The following is a 15,843-nucleotide window of genomic DNA, read 5'->3' as shown; positions in this document are numbered from 1 at the left end:
AGTCTGTTAGCGAGCCAAATTCTGTAATCGAGAGCATTTCTATGTTAAGTAACAGTTTGCTTTGAAATTCAGAGTGACCAGGGAGAAAATACCAAATATCGAGATTTCGGTATTTTGATATACTTACATTTTTACACTCTACACGATAATTCTACCCCAAAACGAGAATTCGACCCCAAAAACGAGAATTCGACCCCAAGCATGTAAAACTCTGTTTTGACATTTTTTGCTCTGAACTTCAGAGTGACCAAGGGGAAATATCAAAAAATATCAAACAAAAATATCGCGATTTCGATATTTGGGCAAACACCAGATATAGTGGGAAAATAGCTAAACTGGCCACACTGGCGTCCGCATTCTGCGTAATTCTTTTCAACAATTCGCTTGAGCATAAATAAATAAATCGAGGTATAAATACATAAACGAATAACTTGATGTAAGTATGCGTAGCGCATAACGAAAAAGTGATCTAAACGCGTCCGATTGCCTTAAGCTGACATTTTTCGCAAAGGTGACTAGTGTGTAATGGCAATTGGGAAAAAATGAAAAAGTGTCATATGTACGACATTGCCCGTGACATAGTGTTAGTGCGCGCGTTATGTACCGAGAGAAATGAATAATTGAAGCTCCTCACGGGCAGATACTTTAAAATATTGTGTGTGCAAATTACGGACATTTGTCCTTTTCCCATTTTGCATATTGCCTTTTGGACTCTCTTCATCGCGCCCCTCTCTCTATCCAAGATGGCCGTCGTAACAGTATTTTCGTTTGTGGCGTTGTTGTTGTTATTGTGTTTGCTTTGTGTTTGTTATTGAAAAGAAAACGGAAAAGGCAAGAGAAAGAGTTATGCAAATTATGCAAAATTTGTGTTAAACAAAAAGCTAAACCAGCAGAGTGCAAGGCAAAATAGAAGAAGATACAAGAAAACAATTACATTTTTTACAACCACCAGAAAGCGATGACACATCGCGTGCCTTGGTGTTGGTGTGTGTGCGTGTGTGCCGTGTGATTTTTTGCGCATGTGTTGGGGCATTCGTCCTCCCCCTCGCCGCAGCAAAACGCTGAACGATTGATCGATTTTTACCCAAGTCAAGCCAACTCCCCGATTCCTGGCATAGTTCCGCCTAACACCTTCACCCGGTCCCGACCCGGGGAGCGTGTGGCAAGAAATAGTCCAAACCAGTTCTGCCAATGCAGAAGAAATCTCGTTTTATTTTCTTCGCTGTGGTGCTGTGTGTTTTTTACAGTTTTTCCGTTTTGGGCTCTTTTTTTTTGCTTCTTTCATGGCCAGGGCATTCTTTGAGGTATTCAAGATCCGTTGTATTCGCGATTTCCCGGAATGTGTGTGGAAAGCGCTGAGACAGCCCGTCTGACAGCCAATTGTTGTTATCTTCGTGGGCCTTATCTGAGTAGCTGCTTATTCCACGTTCCCAGCTGAAGGTTATTGTGAAAAGCCTTAATCGCCCCTTTCTAAGCCCATCTAAAGGTTAAAGCCAGGAGTTTTCGTCACTTTTCCCTTCTCTGCACTCGAGTCAGTAGTTGCATTCGCCGTATGGCGTGTGTGGGCGAGTATGTGTGTGGGTTAATCAATGAAACACGCAAATCGAGTAAACAAGCAAAAGCAAGTGCAAGGTCTGTTTGCCAGAGCGGGAGAAAGAGAATTGCACACTGCCGCCTTCCTCAGAGGCAGAAAGAGAGCGCTGGCTGGCATCCTTATTGAATGCGAGAGTGCGAGTGCTAGTGTGTGAGTTGGCTGCAGCCCTGGTCTGCTCTCACGCCCCCGCGATCCGTCGTCTTCCGCGAGAGTATTTAAAATTCAAATATTAAATTAGCTTGGGCAAGTGCATCAGCAGCAATGGGAATGAGCTTGCCTGCTGCTGCTGCTCACTGATTTAGTAACATTTCAGGCGAAGCGTGCGACCCAAACGACGCCCCCATTTCATTGTTTTTTTTTTTCGCTATGTGGCACAAACACACACAATCGGAGTAAAGCACGGTTACAATGCGCATGTCGTTGTGTTGGAATGCCTGGTTGCCACAACAGAAGTGCTGTTGACTCCGTTCGGCTTTCGGGGGCTACAGGAGCCTACCTCCCTCCCCCATTAAGCCCGCTCGTGGCCCACGCTCCGTTTCCATTAATACGCGTGACGTTGGTGGCGCTCTTATTGATTTCCATGCGGTATATTTAGATGCGCAGTTAGCGGGCCACCGGTCCACCCACAGAATATACAAATGTATATATTCAAAGGTCTCGTCACTGCCACCGAGAGCGTCCCTTTCCATTCCATTCCAAGCCATGCCATCCCGTCCAGCAGCTGATAAGTCTGGCTCGGCGTAGTGACTCACGGCTATTTGGAGTGCAAAGCAGCGGTTCTGGGAACTTGTTTGGTCAGTTTTCGGTTGTGTTTTGTCTTTTTGCTAGTAGGAAAAAATCGTAAAATATCATTTGGCCAAAAATAATTTGAAAACGTCATTTCCTAGTATGTGATGTGTGTGAGTTTGTCTGCTAAAACAGCTGCGGTTCGAGAAATAGCACTTAATTATAATTGCTTTGATTGCAGTGATTATTTTGCCTTTATAATATCTATAACAAAACTATAGGCGACTCTTAACTGAATTAAGCTCAAAAATATAAAATAATGCCAAAACTACATACAAGAATTTACAAAAATATTACAGGTATATTATATTATATTTAAAACGAGAACAATATCCTAAAATTGACATTTTTAAAATTTCATGAACTGTTTGAATGATAAATCGATATAGTAATAAATGTAATCATCATCGTATAGAGTATCTATAATCTTGAGGACTAGTAATTTTGCCTTTGCTGTATCTTTTTATGCTACTTCTACCATCGCACGCTCTTTCGCAGCCTTATTTACCTATAAGAAGTTGCTTGAACTACCGTTAAGTCCGGCTAATTGGCTTTGCCCACAGCCGGCCGTCATGTGTAGTTGGCAACGCGGCTGTCCATCGCTTCTTATCAAGTACACGAGATATGCGTTCGTTTTTGCCGCTGCTGATTGTCGCTTTATGGCGTGCTATACCTGTGATTTGACCACCTTGAGTTGATTGAATTGGTCTTGCAATGCCAAAAGCAACACACAAGTCGCACTAATTATAGCAAAGCAACAACAGTGACTTGTTTTGTCTGATTCCATTTGGAAGCTTAGATTTCGCGATTGTCTGCCGAACGACCCTTGAACTTATTGATGACGAGTGCAGCTTGATTGCAGAGCTACCAACTTGTTGTACGCTCTGAGCTTTCCCAACAGCTTTTCGAGTATTATTATTTGTTGTCCCATTATTCGCGAGGTAAGAGAGCACACACACAAAAATTTGTGCCAGAAACTGAAAACTGCTCAACGCTTCTGATGACGGTAATGATGATGATGCTCCGTAGCAAAAAACAGAAAATAAAAGAATATAATGACTAGGCGAAAGATGAGCACAAGATACACATATACTGGTCCAAAAAAAAAAAAAAAAAAAACGAAACAAACCTCAAGAAATGTGGGTGACTTGCCCTCCATGAGAATTCAAACGAAACTCGCTGGCATTTTTGGCATTTAACTTTTGCGAAACCAATTTCCTGTCTCCGGCACAGCAGTAATTCATCATTATACAGTCCTACGTCTATAACTTGAACTTTGAGAAGCTGCATATTCTCTCATTCTATTAAACTCTGCAAAATAAAAGTTGTTTATTATTTTTTTATGTTATGTTAAATTGAAGATCAATTCGAAACTTGTAATCATAGATAGTTCAAACTAGAAAACCCCACAGTGTGCATATATTTAACGCCTCTACCTCTTTCATTTGCAGAATTGCACGAATTGAAAGCGGTAAACCGAATCGAACGAGAGCAGACTAACAAGCCAAATCGGGGAACAGTATGAAAATGGTGTTGTCGCAACGGCAGCGCGAGGAGCTGTAAGTCTAATAATCCAGCCATCCAATTTTTATCTCTATTTATACTTGATTTTTCCTTTTTTTCCAGTAACCAAGCGATTGCCGATTATCTGGGCTCAAATGGCTACGCCGACTCTCTGGAGACCTTCCGAAAGGAGGCCGATATTAGCACAGAGGCAGAAAAGAAGTTTGGCGGACTGCTCGAAAAGAAATGGACGTCCGTCATCCGGCTACAGAAGAAGGTGATGGAATTAGAGGCTAAACTGACCGAAGCTGAGAAAGAGGTCATCGAGGGTGCGCCCACAAAGAACAAACGAACGCCCGGCGAGTGGATACCGCGGCCGCCAGAGAAATATTCCCTGACCGGTCATCGGGCCAGCATAACTAGGGTAAGTTTTTCTTGTTTACTTATTTATGGGTATAACTATTGGATTCCTTGATCATTTGCAGGTAATATTTCATCCCATTTTTGGGTTAATGGTCTCCGCATCCGAGGATGCTACCATTAAGATCTGGGACTTTGAAACTGGAGAGTACGAGCGCAGTCTCAAGGGACACACAGACTCGGTGCAGGATGTGGCATTCGATGCCCAGGGCAAGCTTTTGGGTAGGTTATACAACTTTACATATTTATATACAATAGTGAATGTAACTATTTCGTTTCTATGTAGCTTCCTGCAGCGCGGACTTGTCCATCAAATTGTGGGATTTCCAGCAGAGCTATGAATGTGTCAAAACCATGCATGGTCACGATCACAATGTTTCGTCGGTGGCCTTTGTGCCCGCCGGCGACTACGTTCTGTCCGCATCGCGAGATCGCACCATAAAAATGTGGGAGGTGGCAACAGGGTGAGTAGTAGAAGAAGCTGTGTTTGAAAGTAACTTGACCAACCTGTTGGTTTCTCTGTTCCCCCAGTTACTGCGTGAAAACCTACACAGGCCATAGGGAGTGGGTGCGAATGGTGCGAGTGCACATCGAAGGCAGCATCTTTGCCACATGCTCAAATGATCACACAATACGTGTTTGGTTGACGAATTCAAAAGACTGCAAGGTGAGTGAAAACAAGCTTCCGCTTGCTATGGAGTTAAATTAAATGTACATGGTCTTGTAGGTTGAATTACGCGATCATGAGCATACCGTGGAGTGCATTGCCTGGGCGCCGGAAGCCGCAGCCTCGGCGATAAACGAGGCAGCTGGAGCTGACAACAAGAAGGGCCACCACCAGGGTCCATTTCTTGCATCCGGTTCTCGCGACAAAACCATTCGCATTTGGGACGTCAGCGTCGGCCTTTGCCTGTTAACGCTGAATGGCCATGACAATTGGGTTCGTGGTCTGGCATTCCATCCGGGCGGCAAGTACCTGGTCTCGGCCAGCGATGACAAGACCATCAGGGTCTGGGACTTGCGTAACAAGCGATGCATGAAGACGCTATACGCGCATCAGCATTTCTGCACCTCCATAGGTAAGTCCTTCGCTTAAGCCCTGTACCTCAAAATACTTATTAATACTCCGCAATCTTTCATATTTTTTTCGCAGATTTTCACAAAGCGCATCCGTACGTCATTAGCGGTAGCGTAGATCAAACAGTTAAGGTCTGGGAATGTCGTTAAATTGAAAGGAACGTTCGGCAAAGGAAGGGTTCTTCTGCTTACTTCTCAATTTAAATAATAAATAAAGTTAATATATTGAATCACAACAGCCCACACACACACACACATACGAGCAGTCTCAGCCACCTACGCGAAGGTTTATTTTCTTAGACGCTTTCTGTGTCAGCGTCCGAATGCAAAATATAAACGTAATTGTATTTAAAATCTGAATGAATGAAACTGGCGAAAAACGAATTATTTATTTAATTGTACGACCCTCTAACTAAACTAACTAACTACCTACCTACTATATACAAAGTACATATACATTAATGCCTAATGAAATATACACCTACCTACGATTATCGTTTAAACTTTAAAGTAATGCCACGCCTCCTCCTTTACCAATCACAAGTACGCAGGCTCGCTAAGCGTAGGATTCGTCGCGAATGGAGAGAGTATTAATGCCGTTCATTCGACAAATACAGATCCATCCACAAAAATGTACCCAAGCACTCGCATAAACTTGAGAAATTCAATATCGCCGTGTTGATATCTTTAAAAGTGTTTGCTAACTTTGAATAATGACAGCAAATGATGGAAAGTATTTCAGTTACTTGGACAAAAACTTGTAATCACAACAAGAGCTTCATTATTGAGAATTAACTTCCTTTTTACCATAAGTTTGAGGTAATTTTACGATAACAACGATTTGCTTCATTTTTTTTACTCTACACTACGAGTCCCCCGAGTCCTGTTTTGTGTTCTTTTTTGTCGCGAAAGGATCTTCACACAAAAACAACAAAATCTATCAAAATGCTTACAAGTTTAAGTTGGCTTTAAGTTCAAAATATGATTTATTTTTACGGTTTACATAGTAGAAAAATGCTGCAAATTTAATTGTAATAGTTTGTTTAAGTGCAACCGCAAAAAATATACATATATAAATATTATACTATACAAATAATTATTTGTGGAAAAAAAACAAAAACAAAATGTTCATATAAATGTATGCGAAGAAACACCAGCAATTATAGAAAAGAATTTTTGGATTTAAAAGAAATCGAATTACGGAAAATCAATAAAAACTCGCTTCTTTAAGAAACCGAAAGAAAACTCAGAGAGCAGAAATGTTTGTAGTGGTGACGGACTGTTTATCGTCAAGGATTTAATGTAGAATCTTGACTATCTATATATTGCCTTCGATGTCAAATTTTGAAAGCATTTATTGTACTCAAAAATGCTACATTTGATGCACTTTATTTAACATAAGATATAGAAGCATGCACTAAACACACAAAACCACATACAAACTCGTTGCATACGTCGCAAAACCGCTTTTGTCTCAACCAGCTGCTTAAAATCGATGCCCTCAGATAGAAATAACCCGAAAAGATACTACTGGCGATGTGTAGAAATCGCTTAATATATATATATAACGAAAGTACTATAAATAAAACTGCAATTTGTTTTATTAATAACTAGATTGTGTATTTTTGAATCCTACGACTCCTTATTGTCTTGGTCATCAGAGTTGGCTTTGTCCGGCTTTTGCTCCTCGTTGTCAGCAGCTCTTTTGCACGATTCTTCTGTTTGTACTGGTTCCCGGTCGTTTGCCTCTGTTTTTGATGGCTCGCCGTTTGCATTCGTAGATTCCTTGGCTGCCTCCTCTGTCTCATCCTTTTCTCGAGCCTCTCCTGCAGCTTCCTCATCTTCCGAACCACTGTCACTGGACTCGGATACCTCCTTGGCTTCTGGCTTCTTCTGATCCCGCGGCTTCTTCGCCCGTTGCTTCTTCTTAAGTCGTTTGGCTCGCTTCTTGGCGGTTTTTTCTTCGGCCGCCCGACGATTGTCATCCAGTTTTTGCTGGTATGCATCGTCCGCTGCTTCACGGGCGCTCTGATTCTGTATGTTCTTCTGACGGGCGTACTCCTTCCGGCGCAGATGGCGGTAGACATGGAACTCGCCGGATCCCGCTCCAGCGCTGCTTCCCATAACGTTTCGCACAAAGCTGGGCACCGAGGACATGTAGTCCCGCTCCCGGCGCTGCTCAGGTATGACCACGGGCTTATCCTGGTCAATATAAAAATTAGTATTGTGTTGTAATTAACAAACTCATCCCAACTCACTGGATTCTTCATTAGCTTCTCCAACTTCAGCCGTTGCAGATCTGTGGCGGTTTTGACAAATGGTCGCAGGGGCTTGTCCTCGGAATCACTGCCTCCGGATCCATCATCCTTCTTCTTTTTCTTGGGCTTGTGCTCGGATTCTTTGACCAAGTTTTTTATTAGCGACATTATTTGTTGATTTTATGTTATTTGCGGCTGTTGTTTGTTTTGCTGAAAATACCAGTCCGCATGTCGCATTGCTCTGGTCACACTTTTTCTACTTTGAGAATCTGAATTTTCTTTGCGAATATATTGAATTAAATTAGTGTTTTTAATTATTGCGGGAAATCCATCAGTTTTCTTTAAGAAAAACATGAAAAAGTCCTTCATCCCCAGAGAGTTCCAACTTTTTAAAAGCCTTCAAATTTACGCCGCCAGTGTTCACACATCACAAATGGAAAAACTCGTCAAGAAATACCAACTCGCAGCTGGCGGCAGACTTCGTCATGCGGCATTTTCAAACTTTCAGCCGTAGGCCATACTCTCAGCCGTCAACACAACATAACGCGTTATTTTATAGCGGATCGGATCGGCCGAATATATATCCGAAAAATAGTTATTGTGTTGAAAATAAGCTTCCCAAGACCCATCTGTCAGCCAACGTCAGAAAGAATTTAATATCGTTCGCAGTTTACCCAAAAACACTTGAAATCGAATCCAAATCCCCAACTCGTTGAGCGGTTAGAGTTGTGTAACACGGACGGGCCCGAGAAAGCAGAAGAAACGTGAACTAGAACTAGAGCTCTGTGCCCGCTGGTTAGCTAAGCTTGTTCTCTGTTCGTTGGTTGTGTTTGTGGTAGAGGAGCAGCAGGTGACCGAGAGGAACGACGGTATCGACATGGCGCTAGAGACGGAAGCAAAGAACCCGAGTGCAGCGACAACAGCAACAACGGCGGCGACGGCGACTAAGGCCAAGGAGAACAACAATACGGTCGGCGGCAAAAAGAATCAGAATCCCAATCAGCAGAACCAGAACTTGGTCAATGGCAATGGCACGGCTGCCGACGGTCCCGCGGCGAAGAAGAAAGGTGCGTTCAACTCTCCGGACACGCCCCCCTCCTCCCTCTGGCAGAGCACCCCACCCATAACCCTCCACCCCCCACCCGCTACCATGGAGACTGCCTAAAATATTGTATTTGCCGCAAAACGCCAATCACATAACAATTCCCCCATTACGTAATGGATTTTTTCTCCCTATAATGCTTTAAAAGCGGCGCCCGCCATCTATTGCCGCCCCGTCCCCCTCGTTTCGCCCAAACCTCGCCCCCTGATACCGCGTGCGTTACAATTGCAAATGCAAGTGTATGTGTATTGGAGTTGAGTGCGTGCGGTGCAGCAGCAAGTGTGTGCGAGAGTGTGAGCGGCTCTCTGGCATGGCAACGCACATGTTGTTCACCCGGCGGCGATGTGTTCATTAACCCCCAGGGTGCCGAGGATTTCTTGTTGCGTTTAACCTACAATTAACACGTGCTTGGCCCGAACTGCATGCAGCAAACGCAAACACTAGCACGAATTGCTCGACAATTATGTAAATCATGTTTTCTATCCGCTGCGGGCGCATCACCGAAAAGAGAGCAATTTCTTCCTATCTCCCCATCGCGAGCTCTCTCTCTCGCCGTCAATGTACATTGCACTTATCACTTTTGCTTTCTCCCGCTCTCTGCCGGGATCTTTCTCTCGCTCTCTTTGCTGTAATTTCGTGTGTTGCTGTTGAAATTAGGAAGTCTGTGTGAAATCAATTTCCCAGTAGGAGAGATCGAAAGGAGATATTGGATTATTTTTCGTTCTAGGACCATACTCCCGAGTCCACATAAACGAACACCCGGCCCCTTTTGGCCTTATCAGCTCGCTTTTTTTTGTTTGTTTTTCTGCTGTTTTGTTTCGTGAGCTGCCGGCAAAGATACACACAAACAAACAAACACACACACACAAGCAGGCACAGTGACCCGCAGAAGTAAGCGAGCATGCGGTGTGGAATTGTTATGTAAATCGCGTTGAACGGAGTTTGGAATACCAGGAATTTTTATATTTCGATTTGTTCTCAGCTCTATGAGGTTGAATTATGTAAACGCACATTTATTTAGCACAATTTCATCATCTGCATATACAAATTATCACATAAAACTGTTGATAAATATTAAAATTTTAATACCCCTTTGAGGGTATTATAATTTCAGTCAGAAGCTAGTTAAACAGAGAAAGAGTCATTTCCGGCCCTATAAATCATATATATTCTTGATCAGCATTAACAGCCGCATCGTTTTATGCGTGTCATAAAAAAATTTTTTTTTGTAAATTTTTCAAAATTTTTTAAGGGGTTACATCGTTAAAATTTCAAAAATTAGCAAAATTTTTAAATTTTAAAAATTTTAAATACAGTATGCAGATTTATTAATAAAATAAAAACAAACATAGAACTGCTTTCCGAATTAAAATTAATGCATTTTTAGCATAGTTATTGCATTTTTAAGCTTTAAGTTTCCCAAAAATTATGATATAACATTTTATATGCTTTCCATTGCATTGGATTTTTCGGCATTGTTATAAACGCTTCCTGATTTATTTATTGATTTATTAAAACGGGTCTCTATAAAGTATGCTTCAATATTCAACGTGGTTTAAATCTCAACCCAAAAAAAATAGATCTTAGAGATACATATGCACATATTTACGATCTTAAAACGACAATACCCTGTGTACCCTATTACGAGCCTGTCTAAAATAGAAAATACCTAGGTAATGAAACGGAATTCTTCTGAAAAAACATTTAAATAATTCATCTCAGTGCAAATGTCGCCCTTTACAATACAGCTTTTAATGCCTATCTCGACTTTGACTTACAAATATATGTACATATCTTTGTTTTATCTGAAAAGGCAAGAAGAACCGAAACAAAAGTCCACCAGAACCAACTGCGGAGACCGTGGAAGCCGCTCTGAGCAATGGGCATGCCGAGAAGGCAACTGAAGAAGGTGACGCTGGTCAAGAGAGCGCCGATTCGAATGCCAATGTGGCAACTAATGGAGAAGAAAAGCCAGAAGGCGCCGTAGCATCCGGCGAGGGACAGGCGGAGACTGAGGACATCGACCTGGACGCTCTGCATGATGTGAGCATCACGGTTAACATCAGCAGCCCCGGAGCGGAAAACCTACTCGTGCAGCTATCGAGCATGGAGTTGGTGCAGGAGATTCACCAGCTGCTTATGGATCGCGAGGAGACCTGCCACCGAACCTGTTTCTCGCTGCAGCTGGACAACGTGACCCTGGATCACTTCGCCGAGCTGAAGACTATCGAACACCTAGAGCAGGGCTCCACCATCAAGGTAGTGGAGGAGCCATACACGATGCGGGAGGCCCGTATCCATGTGCGCCACGTGAGGGATCTTCTCAAGAACCTGGATCCCGCTGATGCGTACAATGGCATCGATTGTAACTCGCTGACATACCTAAACACGATCACTCAGGGCGATCTGCTGGACAAGAAGAAGACGCGGCCCGACTCTGTAGATTGCACACCGCCGGAGTATGTTACTCCGGGCGTGTTCGAGCCACCACTGCTGCCACTGCATCCCAATGTAAAGAACGCCAAGGGGCCTCAGGCCCTTAAGGTGCTGACCACTTCCGCCTGGAATCCTCCTCCCGGTCCCCGCAAGCTGCACGGCGACCTCATGTATCTGTACGTCGTCACAATGGAGGACAAGCGCTTCCACATCTCTGCCTGCTCCAAGGGCTTCTACATCAACCAGTCGACGGACGACACCTTTAATCCAAAGCCCGAAAACCCCAGTCACCTCAGCCACTCGCTGATCGATCTGCTGTCCCACATATCGCCCTCGTTCCGCCGTGCCTTTCAGACCATCCAAAAGCGTCGCACCATGCGCCACGCTTTCGAGCGGGTGGCCACGCCCTATCAGGTGTACCAGTGGGCCTCGCCCGTCCTGGAGCACACCGTGGACGCCATTCGTGCCGAGGATGCCTTTAGCTCCAAGTTGGGGTAAGTGTCTCTTCCGGAGATCTCATTTTAAGTTTCAGCTTGGTTTTAGTTCTTACTAATGACCCATTGCCATACTCTTGTATTGCAGCTACGAGGAGCACATCCCAGGACAGACGCGCGACTGGAACGAGGAGCTGCAGACGACACGGGAACTGCCACGCAAGACACTGCCAGAGCGCTTGCTGCGCGAGCGTGCCATCTTCAAGGTGCATGGTGACTTCGTGACCGCTGCCACGAGGGGCGCCATGGCTGTCATTGATGGCAACGTGTTGGCCATCAATCCCGGCGAAGATTCCAAAATGCAGATGTTTATCTGGAACAACATATTCTTCTCGCTGGGCTTTGACGTAAGGGACCACTACAAAGAGCTGGGCGGGGACGCAGCGGCCTTTGTGGCCCCACGATACGATCTGCATGGTGTCCGTGTCTACAATGCCGTGGACATTGAGGGTCTTTACACGCTGGGAACGGTGGTAATCGATTATCGTGGCTACCGCGTCACAGCCCAGTCTATAATACCCGGCATCCTAGAGCGGGAGCAGGAGCAGAGCGTGGTCTACGGCTCCATAGACTTTGGCAAGACGGTGCTGAGCCATCCCAAGTACTTGGATCTGTTGCGACAGGCGGGCAAGCACCTAAAAATTCTGCCACATGCTGTACTCAACGAGCGGGACGAGCCCGTGGAGCTGTGCTCCTCAGTAGAGTGCAAGGGCATCATCGGCAACGATGGCCGGCACTACATTCTGGATCTGTTGCGCACCTTCCCGCCAGATGTGAACTTCCTGAAGCTGCAGGATGTCCAGCTGAGCAAGGAGCTGGTCGATATGGGCTTCCCCATCGAGCATCGCCACAAGCTTTGCTGCCTGCGTCAGGAGCTGCTGGAAGCCTTCATCGAGGACAGGTATGTAAGCTTCATCCGGATAGCAGCCGTGCACCTGCAGCAGCTGAATGCTACGAAGCAGTCTGAGAAGTCCGACGAGGAGAAGCCAGTGCCAGCCTTGGAGGGAGCGGAGAAGAAGGCCAAGGAGAACGGAGCCGAGAAACCAGAGGAGGAAGCTGCAGAGGAGGAAAAGAAGGAGCAACCCACTGCCGGCGCCACAAAGTCGGCCGAGGCCATGGTGAACGCTATCCGGGAGGCGCAGTCCAATGTGGCCACCTCAAACGAAGTGCAGGCCGCCGAGGTGGTCAAGAGAGCGTGCGCAGCAGTCGGGTCCCTGAAGGAGAAGGAATTCGACTTCCGTTTCAATCCCGACGTCTTCTCGCCCGGCATTCGCCATGTGGACGGCGAGGAGGGCACCTGCAGCTCGCTGGCCAAGCAAAAAGTTCTGGTCCAAGACGCCGCCGAGTTCCTAGTTGTCAAACAGATACCCGCCTTCATCAAGGAGCACCTGGCCCACGCCTCGGCGCCAATAGACGGTCAAAGTCTGACCGAATCCCTGCACAGTCATGGCATAAATGTGCGCTACTTGGGCAAGGTTATCAAGCTACTTGGCCAGATGCCGCGCATGGACTACTTGTACAGGATCGCCATTCTTGAGCTGATCGTGCGGGCCACCAAGCACATCTACTACACCTACATGCAGAATACGGAGCCGCTGCACCTGTCGGCCGCCATCAGCCACTTCCTCAACTGTCTGCTGACCAGCGGACCAGTCAATCCTGCCGTGAGCAGCGAGGAGGCGCACAAGAAGCGCGGCAATGGAGGCAAGCACAACAAGCACAAGTCCTCGAAGGGTGGCAAGGGCCAGCAGCAGCAGCAGCAACCGGCGGGTGGCAACCAGAATGGCAACTCGACTGGTACTAGTTCCACTGCCTCGGCCGCCTCCGACTGGACGCTGGTGACGCCCCGTTCTCTATGGCAGCAGATACGGCGCGAGGCCAAAGCCTACTGGGACTGGGATCTCGACTGCGACTCCATGGAGAGTGCAACGACCAAGTTCGGCATCCTGCGGATCAGTCTGCTGCGCGCTTTCTGCCTCAAAGTGGGCATCCAGGTGCTGCTGCGTGAATACAACTTCGAGTCCAAGCACAAGCCCACCTTCGGGTCCGATGACATTGTCAACGTGTTCCCAGTGGTGAAACACATCAGTCCACGGGCCACGGACGCCTACAACTTCTACACGACGGGCCAGGCCAAGATCCAGCAAGGCATGTTCAAGGAGGGCTACGAGCTCATTAGCGAGGCCCTCAATCTGCTGAACAATGTCTTTGGGGCGATGCACCAGGAGAACGGTTCTTGTCTGCGAATGCTGGCCAGGCTCAGCTATCTGCTAGGCGATGCCCAGGATGCGCTGGCCATCCAGCAGCGGGCGGTGATCATGAGCGAGCGCGTAAACGGCATTGATCATCCCTCAACCATTTTGGAATACGTACGTAGGACTCGGACATCCACAAGAGGTTTAGTAATCTTCAACAAATGTTTTCCTTGCAGACACATTTATCCCTCTATTCATTTGCCAACGGACATGTGGGCATGTCCCTGAAGCTGCTATACCGAGCACGCTACCTGATGGTGCTCATCTGCGGCGAGGATCACCCGGAGGTGGCCCTGATCGATGTAAGTTTAACTTTGACTGGCTTTCTCCTGCCCTACTGATGTCTTTTATTGTTTATGGCAGAGCAACATTAGCTTGATTTTGCATGCCCTGGGAGAGTACGAGCTGTCGCTGAGATTTATTGAGCACGCCCTCAAGCTAAACCTCAAGTACTTTGGCAACAAGGCCATGCACGTGGCGGTCAGCTATCACCTGATGGCCCGCACACAGTCCTGCATGGGCGACTTCCGCTCGGCGCTGAACAACGAGAAGGAGACCTACTCCATCTACAAGTCACAGGTGAGGTATGCCTTGACATTCCATGAAGCTTTAGGTAATGATTTCTTTTTTTTATAGTTGGGCGAGAAGCACGAAAAGACTAGGGACTCGGCCGAGTGCCTGAGGCTGCTGACCCAGCAAGCTGTCCTGCTGCAGCGCAAGATGAACGACATCTATTCCAACGGCAAGCTGACCACCGACCTGCCGCCCATTCACATCACTCCGCCCTCGATGGGCTCTGTGCTGGACATGCTGAACACCATCAATGGCATACTGTTTGTGCAGATTAGGTGAGGCAAGGATTTAAATTAGCTTATATTCTAGCTGACTTAACCCTTTCTCATTCCCTGAATACAGCCAAAAGGACATTGTCAAGGTGCGCAGCGAAATTGAGAAGCATTTCAAGGCCAATAGCGCCGAGAACGAGGTGAACGATGCCATCAAGTCCATTGTGGCTGCTGCCAACAACAATGGCGATATTGAGGGTGAGGTTCCGAAGGAGCAAGCGGCAGCAACGAATGGCGAGGAGGCGCCAGCAGCTGCTTCAAGTTGAACAACACTCCAGAGGCAAAGTTAAAGTTGAAGTCATCATCCCAACAAAAGTCACAAAAGTTTGCCGCCTGTTCTGTTGCCTTGTCTTACGTCGTATATTTGGGACTGAGCTAAATTAGGGACAAGCAGCAGGTGGGCTTTCAACAACAACATCAAGGACCCAGCAACTGCAAAATCTACAACTAACTAACAACGCAATAAAAGAACATAATTGTTTATGTTTTTCCTCGAAGGCTGCTCTTGTACTGCTCACATAGACACACACACACACACACATCGCATGGAATACACCTAGAAGGCACCTATCTACATATATCCACTCTAGGATATAACTTAGACTTAGTCAAGGCAAACTATCTACCCAGCATCATCCTAATCCAGCGACAGAGAGCTCTGTCAATGTTTCAAGACGAGGAATATAGTCTATAGCTCATACACACATACGATATATGTTTTGTTAACCATTTGCAAGCCCGTCAAATGCCTTTTATAGTTTGTAATAAGCATTGTTTTCTGTTGAATCAACTTTACAACGAGTGCAACCACATATTTTACACACATAGTAACGTTAAGGTGCGCCCCAATTGGAACAAGAAGAAATATTGAATGATGATTACGTTTTTGTTATACAACTATCATATAAAGATATATATGCATATATATATATCACAAAATATATACTATATACACATGTAATGCATACATTTTTGGGTCCTTCGCTCGCAAGGACATTTAATCATGAAAAAAAATGGTTTTTTATTATTCAAATGGTCGACGAAATCGGCCGATCAAATAAAAATTAAGAAGC

At 45.7% G+C, this 15,843-nt stretch overlaps 3 protein-coding genes across 4 annotated transcripts; 2 read left to right on the top strand and 1 right to left on the bottom strand.

Moving 5' to 3' along the window:
* Positions 1–320: 320 nt before the first annotated feature.
* Positions 321–6,640, top strand: Lis-1 (LisH and WD40 domain-containing Lis-1). Of its 2 annotated transcripts, none has more exons than XM_017177763.3 (8): positions 321–436; positions 3,832–3,939; positions 4,007–4,307; positions 4,369–4,525; positions 4,590–4,767; positions 4,835–4,970; positions 5,031–5,382; positions 5,457–6,640. In XM_017177763.3, exons 2-8 carry the CDS (start codon positions 3,902–3,904, stop codon positions 5,528–5,530), a joined length of 1,236 nt encoding a protein of 411 aa, XP_017033252.1. In that variant the 5' UTR covers positions 321–436; positions 3,832–3,901; the 3' UTR covers positions 5,531–6,640. The 2 variants fall into 2 exon arrangements, with proteins under 2 accessions (XP_017033252.1, XP_017033253.1); XM_017177764.3 differs by having other exon boundaries at positions 335–408.
* A 317-nt stretch (positions 6,641–6,957) lies between these two features.
* LOC108082416 (PRKR-interacting protein 1 homolog) lies at positions 6,958–7,895 on the bottom strand. The gene is made up of 2 exons (XM_017177766.3): positions 7,639–7,895; positions 6,958–7,582 (listed from the first exon to the last, which is right to left on the bottom strand). Exons 1-2 carry the CDS (start codon positions 7,804–7,806, stop codon positions 7,013–7,015), a joined length of 738 nt encoding a protein of 245 aa, XP_017033255.1. The 5' UTR covers positions 7,807–7,895; the 3' UTR covers positions 6,958–7,012.
* A 262-nt stretch (positions 7,896–8,157) lies between these two features.
* Positions 8,158–15,267, top strand: clu (clustered mitochondria protein homolog). Its single transcript, XM_017177759.3, has 7 exons — positions 8,158–8,705; positions 10,554–11,670; positions 11,759–14,039; positions 14,102–14,227; positions 14,289–14,504; positions 14,562–14,773; positions 14,841–15,267. Exons 1-7 carry the CDS (start codon positions 8,516–8,518, stop codon positions 15,034–15,036), a joined length of 4,338 nt encoding a protein of 1,445 aa, XP_017033248.1. The 5' UTR covers positions 8,158–8,515; the 3' UTR covers positions 15,037–15,267.
* The last annotated feature ends 576 nt before the right edge of the window (positions 15,268–15,843 follow it).

This window comes from Drosophila kikkawai, chromosome 2R, assembly GCF_030179895.1.
Source record: "Drosophila kikkawai strain 14028-0561.14 chromosome 2R, DkikHiC1v2, whole genome shotgun sequence".
Taxonomy (NCBI): domain Eukaryota; kingdom Metazoa; phylum Arthropoda; class Insecta; order Diptera; family Drosophilidae; genus Drosophila; species Drosophila kikkawai.
This window is presented reverse-complemented; position numbering and strand designations above follow the sequence as displayed.

What these genes read in the sequence shown, in the direction of transcription:
- Lis-1 (XM_017177763.3), top strand. Translation starts at nt 3,902, where the DNA reads ATGAAAATGGTGTTGTCGCAACGGCAGCGCGAGGAGCT. An exon ending in CAACGGCAGCGCGAGGAGCT is followed by an intron (nt 3,940 to 4,006) that starts GTAAGTCTAATA and finishes CTTTTTTTCCAG; the next exon opens with TAACCAAGCGATTGCCGATT. An exon ending in ATCGGGCCAGCATAACTAGG is followed by an intron (nt 4,308 to 4,368) that starts GTAAGTTTTTCT and finishes GATCATTTGCAG; the next exon opens with GTAATATTTCATCCCATTTT.
- LOC108082416 (XM_017177766.3), bottom strand. Translation starts at nt 7,806, where the DNA reads ATGTCGCTAATAAAAAACTTGGTCAAAGAATCCGAGCACAAGCCCAAG. An exon ending in AGAAGCTAATGAAGAATCCA is followed by an intron (nt 7,583 to 7,638) that starts GTGAGTTGGGAT and finishes TATATTGACCAG; the next exon opens with GATAAGCCCGTGGTCATACC.
- clu (XM_017177759.3), top strand. Translation starts at nt 8,516, where the DNA reads ATGGCGCTAGAGACGGAAGCAAAGAACCCGAGTGCAGCGACAACAGCA. An exon ending in GCCTTTAGCTCCAAGTTGGG is followed by an intron (nt 11,671 to 11,758) that starts GTAAGTGTCTCT and finishes CTTGTATTGCAG; the next exon opens with CTACGAGGAGCACATCCCAG. An exon ending in CCTCAACCATTTTGGAATAC is followed by an intron (nt 14,040 to 14,101) that starts GTACGTAGGACT and finishes TTTTCCTTGCAG; the next exon opens with ACACATTTATCCCTCTATTC.